This window comes from Branchiostoma floridae, chromosome 11 (assembly GCF_000003815.2).
Source record: "Branchiostoma floridae strain S238N-H82 chromosome 11, Bfl_VNyyK, whole genome shotgun sequence".
NCBI classification, from domain to species: domain Eukaryota; kingdom Metazoa; phylum Chordata; class Leptocardii; order Amphioxiformes; family Branchiostomatidae; genus Branchiostoma; species Branchiostoma floridae.
In genome coordinates this window covers 15,489,813-15,500,733 of record NC_049989.1, presented here as the reverse complement: position 1 = coordinate 15,500,733, position 10,921 = coordinate 15,489,813, and the positions used below count along the sequence as shown (strand labels likewise).

The window sequence follows — 10,921 nt, the reverse complement described above, 5'->3', positions numbered from 1 at the left end:
AGATGTTGTATCGATGGGTACGCCACCATCTGAAATGGCATCGTGTGGTATAATGGTCAGAGTGTTGATTCCCTGTGGTGCCCTGATCTTTTGCTACTTGCACTTAACACGTTGCTTGAGTACCATCCTCCGTAGTGACCGCTGGATCAGTAGGCGAAAGTACTGAGGTCACTACGGAGAATGGTACTCAGGCCACTTTACACGACCTTCCCCACATGAAAAAAGTACCTAGCTTTGGTAAGGGCCGTGCCTAGGATAGGACGTTAAATGGAGGTCCCGTTTTGGATGGGGAGAGCCACACCTCACGCACGTTAAAGAACCCACCACGCTTTTCGAAGAAGAGTAGGGGCATACCCTGATGTGCGATGGAGCAAATCATTCTGTCAGGAGTTGGTGATTCACTTCAAATCACCCGGATGGGGGCCTGCCGTACATCCATCTCGTATCAGCCACACGGTGTTTTACATTATTCACCCCGACCGGAGACCTGGCGCATCCCCGTCTTATATTCAGCTAGAATAAAGGAACGGTAAAAACCCAAGCGGTGATACACATGTCTCTCTACTAACACTAAGTGACTATCCTGATCCAAATTATAGAGACCACCATATTCATCAAAATCCTTACAATCCCATGGCCGCACCTGGGGTAATTACTGTCGTATTGAAGTCACTGAAGCTCGGAAACTTTTGGGATCTTGTCCCGCTTGTCTACGACGAAAGAGTAGTCGTTTGTTTGTTTGTTTGTTTGTTTATTTTTATTTAACCAGGGATACATATCGCCTATTTAGGCGTTTTTCAAAGTTCCCTGGGGGGCAACCCCGAAACATACATGCAACATAAAAGCGATATCAAGTAACATAAATGGTAACATATCGAGTACTAACGAAAATTAACACAACTTGGTATACAAATGATAAAGTAAAACAAATCAATTATACAACGTAAGCATAATATAACTCGAAATCATTATCAAAATGAAATAAATAGAAATGAATAGAGATTTGCATACCAATGTGAACAAAACAAGAAAAGACATAATAGTTACGTTTTAGACCATGTGGTATTCTGTTTTGTATATGGTTTTGAAGGTGGAGATGGATGCTGCTGCTCTTAAATAGTCGTCCCAGCCAAATGAAAAATGAAAACAAGATACCGTAGGTCATATTCTTCTTGAAGTATTCATGGTTATCAGAATGTGCTGTGAAGCGTTTCCATTTATGTATAGGTAGTTGTTTATCATAACACTATGTATAGTAACCAATGCATATAAGTATGGTCGAAGCCTAGCATCTGCTTAGAGTTTGATCCGGATCAACAGCAGTAACCCATCAATAACCCAGTACAGTAGAAGCCAGTTAATTCCACAACGGACTAACGCACACTTCTTTTAACTGCACGGAATACCCAATTCCCAAACCGGTGCAATCCAGCTACATTACTTCGCATTATTGCACCATCCGCATACTTGCAAGCAATTCACTGGCAAATAGACCGTGCTATTAAGCGGCTTCTACTGTATCTGCTTGAAGGCATTCCGCCTAAACCACATGTTTATATTGATGAACTGGTCCACAATATCGAGAACACATAGTGATTATTGAAAATATGACCTACATAAAGCATGCAAACAAAAAAAGAACAATGTGCATATAACTACGAACATGCTACATGCCAGACTACATTTCGAAAAGCTTGTGTGTAACAACGAAGGGCGGTTATACCGGCAATATAGATACAGATACAGATACAGAAAACAACAAAGGAAACAGAGATACAGCTGCGAACAGGCATCACATGATTGATAAAATCTCTGCTGCTTTCTACCGCATGATGATTGCATTAAGCTAAGGACACAACCCACCGTGCAACTTGTCCGTACGTTTTTTGGGAGGCCACGTCCGCCACGTATTTCTGAAAACCTTCAGGCTGTACAGGGCAGGCGCGTCACCCGTACTGGCACGTACGGGGGCGAATCCGCAGCCCGATGGCACACAAAGTTGCCTGCACGTAAAGTTCTACAGCGTGTCTGCGTGCTCCAAAATCCGTCGGATTCTCTACGAGTTCGTGCGAAGGCAGTACTTATCACTTACGGATCCCAAATGATTGCCCACGTTTTGGCACGTAGACAGCACGTATTTGCACCTACGGTGGGTTGTGCCCTTAGCTTTACTGATCATGTGAGTAGGATCTGTAGTGCGTACTAAGTATGATATAGCAGGCTCATTAGCCAACGGTGAAATACATCGTTCATGGTCATTATTCCACACAATCTCTACCAACATGGCTATAAGGCACATTCGGCTGCCAAGGGTACGGTAGGGACGGATCATTTCTTCTTATGTAGGGAGAACATATTGTTTTTGTTGGAGTGTTTTTTTCTTCATCTGTCAGTAGCCAATCAGAGCTTAGAACTGCGTTATTAGGATCATGTTTCGTCGGTTTCTGTAGACTTTGTTGCCACACATTTGCAAAGACCAACTTCTGTCTTTTGAAATTGCGATGGGAGAGAATTGGGTTTGGATTATTGAAAATATGATCCACCCTTTCCTTGTTAACGTCTGCATCACACTGAAATACAAGATAATATGTAGTCGTAATAAGCCCACTGCATGCAACGTGTAATTTTTGTTCTTCCCCATTACGTCTGTCTTCATCTTCTTGTTTCTTTCTTTAGCTTTCTTTCTTCTTATGTTTTCTCCGTCGGGAGAACATATTGTTTTTGTTGGAGTGTTTATTTCTTCTTCTGTCAGGAGCCAATCAGAGCTTAGAACTGCGTTAGGACATTGAAAATATGAACAGCACAATATAACAACTATAATTTCACTCGCACACAGTACTATAGGGTGAGCCTAATGTTATAAGTATCTTAATGACCTTGTCCAAAATCCAAGTAGATCAAGTTTTTTTTTTAAACTCACGTCACACACAGTTTTTCAGGCAGAGCTCAATGATATAATATTGCGCACGAGTAGCTTGACCAAATGCTCTATTCCCTTCTTTCTTCTTTTCATGTTTCTCTCTTATTTTATCCCTTGTAATTCCCAATCTAGTTCACAGTGCAATTAGACTGTCTTATATCCTATATTATCGGAATACTGTAAATGCAGAAACTTTCGCGGTGGTTCAATGTTCGCGGTTTTCACGGTGGTCGTTTCACCGCGAATTAAAAACAACTGCGAACATTTTCCAAAGCAGTAAGAGACTACAGTGCATGGTGCTACCGCGAACATAAAACCACCGCGAAAAGTCCTTTTGCCCGCTACCACGAAATTAAATTCCCGCGAACTTAAATGCATTTACAGTATCCCTTGTGATATTTTACCATGGCGTGTTTTGGATCTTCCGCCGAACCGTTACAAACGTAAACGACCTGTGACGGTACATAGATGTATTCGGAAATGTCAATAACGGCTATAGCCAGATCGTAATTACTCTGTTATTCCATCGCTATATCAATCTGGATCAAAATCATTTGTATTCCTCGCCACGACTTGTTATAACATCCGTAACCAGCCATCAGTATAAACGTCACGTAATGATAAAAACCCTCTCGATGGGAATGGAAAGATGACGCAATGTCTTTAAGCTATCGGAAATTGTTCAGATACGGAAATAGCCAAGGGCAATCACTGGAGACAGAGTGTTGCGTCAACTGTGCTGTTGTGAATCAGTAGGGGCATCTTTTCTGGATAGTTTTAAAGAACGCTTGCAGATAGATGTGCAAAAGTTAGGTGTAACGGATCGTTCAGTGTAATAACCAGCCGTGCCGCGCTGCGTGCCTGCGAAGCTGGTGTGTTACGCCGAATGGCGGTTATACCGGCTATATAGATACAGATGCAGATACAGAATTCGTGACCATTTTTCAGTAGATGTACAGCTGAGAGTTGTACATCTTTTAGGGGACACATAGCGAAAATTGTGCATCTTTTTTGTGCATATTCCTCGTTATTTTATGTATTTGTGACAATTATCAGTTCATGGAATCACAGCAATAAAAACGCGAATTCGGTCACACCGGTTTTGGACAGCTCCTTTCGGTAAAATTCTATGTGATCCTTGATGCACGAAAAATGTTGCAAACAACTGCCGTAGATGTCCACTATGAGCATGTTGTTGAACTGATTTGACAAACACAAAGTCCAAGTCTGCTTGCTTGGGTACTAGGGGAGGGTACTGGTTGTACCGGTACAAAACCGTTATTTTTTCTTGTTGGACCGGTCCGGAAAAAAACAGACCTCCCAGCTGAACATCCACTGTATCATACAGCAAAATTTCCAGCACCGAGGGCAGGTCATGTGAGATACACTTGAATATACACGAGGAATAGCAATGGCACAAATAGCGAACAAGTTTCGTTATGTGCCTCCTGAAAGATGTACAACTCTCAGCTGTACAACTCTCAGTTGTACATCCACTGTATCATACAGCAAAATTTCCAGCACCGAGGGCAGGTCATGTGAGATACACTTGAACATACACGAGGAATAGCAATGGCACAAATAATGCACAGTTTTCGTTATGTGCCTCCTAAAAGATGTTCAACTCTCAGCTGTACATCCACTGTATCATACAGCAAAATTTGCAGCACCAAGGGCAGGTCATGTGAGATCCACTTGATTGTATACACGAGGAATAGCAATGGCACAAATAATGCACAGTGTTTGTTCTGTGTCCCCCCAAAAGATTCACAACTCTCAGTTGTACATCCAATGTATTATACAGCAAAATTTTCAGCACCAAGGACAGGTCATGTGAGATACACTTTGATCATCGCGAAGACGTACGTCGCAATGAAGCGCCGCTGGCAGTAATGAAGTCGTCGCTGCCCCCCTGACGATGGGATCAACAAACCGGCGGCTGTTTCCGTTTATTGGGATGTGAAATCTTCTCGCTAACGCATAAAATCAAAGTAGATACGAGCGAATCAGTATTTTCCGTCATATTTATCGGGCAAATTTACAGGCGTCGTAGCAACATATGGAAATTGACAACTGCTATATATCAAAGTTTTAGGGCTTGGTGTTCGTGCTATCCTGGAGATATGTTTAGGCCGCAGCAAGTAAATGCTTTGGATTACATTATTTTTTTTTTTGCTTGATTTTGAAAAAAAAGGAGAGAACCCCCCTCCGGAAATGGTTCACTTGACGAGAAAGTATTAAAATGGGAAAGAACCGTTTGGTAGCTTTGATTGTACTCGCAGAAGTGACACTAGTGTGGAATATGTAGCTACTACCGTAGTTGCACAGAAGAAACTTGGTAGTAAAGGTCACATCAATGTGGTAGCTATGACTGTAGTTGTCAACTTGGACCAACCAGCCTTACCACACTTGTGCCCCTCTTGAACACCGAATACAAAATGTTTTGTCGCTTCAATTTTTGTTACAACGTTTAATGTGCTCTATTTTGAAAATTCAGCCATTATTTGTTGCTTTTTTTCCATGATCATTAAAGTTGGAGTCTGCAGATGATGTCTTCCGTATGATATACTTATTGTGGTCTTATGTATGTCGTATGGGTTTATAGTGATCGCTTAACTCGGTGTCGCCTGGGACTGAGGTACGGTAGACATGTTGTCCTCTGTGTATGAATGACGCATATTGGCTTATTGCGGCATGGGTGACTGCGTGTGATGACAAGCCTATCCCTGACGAGTGACACATTGATGAACAGGGGGCGTTTGAATGAAACTACACTAAGGTAGAAAGGAATGAAATTCTGTCACAGAGAAGGGAACGCTTGCGACTTGATTGACTCTGCTTGTGTGTTTAGCACCAGACAAAGGATGTATTTACGTGAGTACGTTGCACTCGAAGCTTAGAGACAAAATTGAAACAGATACTTCGCCCGAACGTGTACGTACAAAAAGCTGTTATAGTGATGCTAATGCTATGTGATGAAGTGATGTTAATGATGGTCTTCTGCGTCTAGGTTAATACGTTTTCTATCCAAGCTGAAGTAGAGACTGAGTTTCATCCCTTTTTGTCGCACACCCACACACGCAGCGCAACAAAACAAAGCATCGCTACCGGAGCTGTATCAAGGATAGTGCCCACCATTTGCATGTTAAAGAAGAACTTACTCTGGAACAATTAATGTTATTCCAACGCAACGTAATCCGTTGTTTTGTAACAACAGGGTGCTTAGTAATATCAGTTCGTCAGACGGTGTCATATGTTAAAAAATATGCTGTAATATTTAAAATGCTGCAATTTTTTTGAAATCATCGTCCGTTGACTTGATATTCCTGAATACCATTTATACTCTGTTTTAAAAAACAATGGATATAGGTTACCCAACAGATAAAGGTGAACTAATTGTAATTTGAATAGAATAGAGGAAGGAGAATTTGTAATAGAATGCATGTTGTATAGAGAATAGAGAAATGAACTCTATATGCTTACACAAAACCCATTTCCCTATTTTATACACTCAAGTACTGTAAACAAAATATATATTCTTAATGCAACTAGAAAAACCGTCCATCGTACAACATATCTGTTCTTTTATCTCTTTCAACTGAGAGCGAGGAGAAGTTGAATTTATCTAATGGCTTGTGGCATTTACTTAGCCCAGTGTGCCAAAAATGTGTGCAATACATATCTGTTCTTTTATCTCTTTTAACTGACATTTACTTACACAAGTGTGGCAAAAATATGCAATAAAGGTCTGCATTCACTATTCCTTTTCCGCTTATTTGCAGTCATGTTGCATGTCACACAACAACTCCCTACAGCGCCGAGTAATAAAGGTTTGGGATCTGGCTGTGATTGGAAGTTGGCTGGATCGCCCAAGATTGACTGCCGTCCTTGTAACTCACAGCCAAAACCGTCAGCTCCACAATAACTTTTAGCTGCAATATGCAATATCATTACAAGTACACGGGGTGGACAGTTGGACTTCGTAACATTAATTAATGTCAAAATAAAAGTACCACTTTTGATGCACATTCACAGGGATGTAGCTTATTATTCATGAATGACAAAGTCTCATCTTAGAGACGAAAACATCCTCTACACACCAGTAAATTTACCAACGACAACGTTTTTTGCTGATTAAAAACCAGCAGAATTCCTAACTTTAACTAATAAATCGATGTCTACAAATGGACAACACACAGTATGGTATCCGGCTGTATTAAGACTGATTTGCTTTTTTTTTCCTGAATAAGCCCAACTTTGACTTTGAAGTAATATCGTGCGAGACATTGTACACAATATAACATATTGATTTGCATTGAACTTTGGTCCCGATTATTGCACTTCAGGCAACCAGGCTAACTGTAATGGGCCCGAATGTGGGCCCGAATGTGCACGCAAAGAGGGCGACTCGCTACAAAGATAAGTATTGTAGACGCAGTAACGAGAGATATGAGAACGGTAACGCTAGTTTACCTTTATTCGTGGGTTAACCTTTATCCGTTGTTTGTAGAAAAAAACAAGGTATTTGGCGATAGCAAGTCCACAGACGGTGGTTTCAAACCGTACATTTTTTTCAATTTGAAAGCATCAGCCGTTCACTTGATATCCCTAATTATCATTTTTTTTAAACAACGGATATAGGCTACCCCACGAATACAAGTGAAGTAGAGTTATATAAGAAAAGGACCCTACCGATGAAGATGTGGTTGACCAGCGTGAAGGGCATACAGAAGACTGCGATAAGGAGATCGCTGACCGCCAGGTTGAAGATGAAGAAGTTGGTGACCCCCCACATCCGTCTCGTCCTGCCGATGACCACTACCACCAGCAGGTTCCCGACCACGGAGCCGAGGAACACCAGGGTGTAGCAGACGGAGTAGATGGCGATGGCCTCCGGAGAGAGCTTGTGCTCCGGGAACGTGAACCACGGCTCCATCCCGCTCTCGTTTACTGGGGAAGTCTCGTTCATCTTTGCCGGCGGCAACTCGACGTATTATTGTGTCTATCTACACAACAGTTCTACAACTAGAATCACAAATGATTTAATTGTTTTAGAAGCTAGGAATTTGGAACTTGCCAGAAGGTACAATATTGAAGGGACTTGATTTTTCTTGTCGCTTTCAAACTGCCTGCAAGTGAAGTCCGTGAGTACAAAACATTGGCAACTCGGCGCTTTTCTACATGATGTCAATAGTCCTATTCAGCACTGACCAGGCTTTAGCAGACTCGAGCTCACAAAAGCCACGGGCAAGGCTCTCAGAAAAACGCTAATTAATCTTGGAGCTTCAGTCCTAGCGAGAGATTTGGAGGAAATTGTACCTCGCAGTTAACGATGTTGTTCACCTCACCCACATCGGCTAACTCAGCCCCCGCCTGTTATCAACCTTACACACCTTTGCAGCGAGTCTGTCTACTGGCTAGGCTTTTAGAAGCCGGATGCATACGGGAAATACAGTCCAGCATGAGCTGTGATCTATCTCTGACTTACATCTACAGTATGGAAAAAGTGGTGCCTCTGGACAAATTGTCTGCACTAAACGTCGCCGACACAGATATTGACCAGTTTGCTCGAGTAGGCTCAAGCCGCCAGCCCCATACGCTATTTCTAACGTTACAGTGTTATCATGCGTGGCCAGTCCTGTCCATCGGAGGCAATATACTCTAGGGTGGGCTTAGAAAAGCCGCAAACTGCTAAAACGTCACTAGGGCGGAGATGAAACGTGAATCCGTGAGACTTTAGGGCGGCGTCGTGCGCTGGCTATCTACGGAGAGTACCTTCACATGAGGGCCGTATGACGTGCAAGTGCCGTTCGATCGTCCCACGCTCTGGACGTGCACTTACTTCTTCAAGCAGAAGGACCTTGCCAGCAGTCGTTAACTTTCACTGGCGAAGGTTTCATCTCTCTAGAAGATATGGCACTTTCCCTCCAAACCTGTGGGTGTCAAATTGACTTGCTTTAGTGGGGGGCTTCGTTCCGGAAAGGCTTGGGAAACATGGCATGTAGCTGTGGAAATCAATACACGTTATGTATTGATTCTTGGTGCATGCTTCTAACTTGAAACGCCAAAGAACGCGTACGGGGTAAGAGATGACATGCAAGCAGACTCATGAAACACTTTTGATACATGGAACTAGACGACGTTGAAAAATAATCACTCTACTTTGTCGTGTAAAAACAAAATCTAGTATAACTAGCGATTGTAGTATATTCAATCTCTACAACTGGATAAATATCTGATTTACTTCCCGACGTTTTGAGTGACATCCATCACTCTTCTGAAGCGCTACTATCGTTAACCTGGTTGTGTAACCTACATAAGACCTATCAACACAAATGACACGTGTACTGCAACACAGCAAAAACTTACCTAGTTAGAACACATCGACAGAAAACCCGCAACGACACTGCACGCAACGAGCACCTCAACAGAACTGTCTGCACAGCCTCGTCGTAGTACGAACATTACAAGATTCTGACTATTGAGCACGTGATCACTTCTCTCTGATTGGGCGAATCTTTTAGCCAATAGTGAAAGCCAGTACGGAAGGGGCGGGACTTACATGTAAATGACAACTCCGCAGACGGTGTTTTATGTCATAGCGTTGTATTTAGCACTATGGAAATGTACTCAGAGACCGTTGTTTATATTTTCCTCTCTAATCGATTCTGATATCAATTTTAATAATCAGGATTGAGGGTAGGGTTGACCAGAGCACGAGAAAATTCCTGTCGATAATGCCCCAATTCTTTTTATTGACAGGGTGTGTACAGTAATTAAATGGGATAGCCACGCGAGCAGATTTTGCTCAGTAGTCTATGAATGTAGATTTAGATTCGTTTCATTGGCAGCAACATCCTATCAATTTTGCCAATTCTTTTGTAAACAGGAACATTCTGTCAAAACTGTAAAAAGAATTTTATGTCTTGTTGACGGAAACATAATAGCCTTAACCAAATGCAAATTACTCTCGTATATTCCTCCATTTCGGTGGACCTTGCCCGTGTTAAGCGTTCCATGAAACCTCAGGATTCGGTCCGCTGGTCTACAATATCGGAGACCTTGCAAACGTTATTAATATCAATCTACTTCATTTCCGGCTCCTGACATTTTTGTTTTTTCAATTTTCAATTTCGGTACAACGTCTTAATTCTGCCGTGTAAAACTGGCGCCATTTCAACATTTGGTTTGTTTTTTGAAACTAGTGGATTTGGAGTATGTTCTAAGGATGTCTAGGCATAGGGGAAAAATTTTGTGTTTCCTGTTTCAGTCCTGAAAAATTAGGTTCGGTAGGTAGGGATTATCTTGTTTTTTCTTGTATTTTTGCTAGGCTGGCCAAAACTGTAGTGTGACATATTACAATACAGTGTAACAGAGTAAGCTGACAAGCATAAGGGCACTAAATGTCTTCCAATGTCAAACTAGAATGTTTGGCACAATAGATACATCTATCCTTCATTAGATAAGCCAAGCAGTGTTTTTTACTTCAATAGGAAGCAGGCTGAATAAGAATTGTAACTGGAAGCTATATGACTCCACTGCCCACCCCCCCAAATAGTCTAGGGCCAGCAGTTTTTTCTAGCATTGGTAGGGAAACAGGAAACAAAAGATTTTTTTCCTATACCTTATCCAAGCTAGGCATTCTCAATATTTCACAGCAAGTAAATCTTATGGATAATATTAGAGTATAGGCATTGAGTTTAGCCTGATTTCGAGAAAAAAAACAATAAATTTTGTTCTTTCCTGGAGATAGTCATCATGACCTGAAAATACACCAAAAGCAGGAAAATATGTCGTGTGGTAATTGGCTATATCTGTAGAAAGAACACTAGAGTATACGTAGTTGGTAAGTTATACCGGGCAAGCACACCTCTGTCACTTTATGCACTTCTTTAATATAGGTTCCTTTCTTACTGCAACGATTTTTAAATTTTGAGCATCTTGAATTTTCTAACCGTCTACGTGTAATCTTTTTTTCGCGCGCTCGCACTAAATATAAAG

General features: G+C 41.7%; 1 protein-coding gene across 1 annotated transcript in view; it reads right to left on the bottom strand.

The window, feature by feature from the left end:
• Positions 1-9,373, bottom strand: part of LOC118425278 (neuropeptide FF receptor 2-like) — a 53,871-nt gene extending 44,498 nt beyond the window's left edge. Inside the window, exons 1-2 of the mRNA XM_035834076.1 lie at positions 9,290-9,373; positions 7,613-8,853 (exon numbers count right to left, since the gene is read on the bottom strand). Of these exons, the coding sequence (XP_035689969.1) occupies positions 7,613-7,889 (277 nt within the window). The 5' untranslated portion in view covers positions 7,890-8,853; positions 9,290-9,373. The remainder of the gene's footprint in view (positions 1-7,612; positions 8,854-9,289) is intronic.
• Between the last annotated feature and the right edge of the window lie 1,548 nt (positions 9,374-10,921).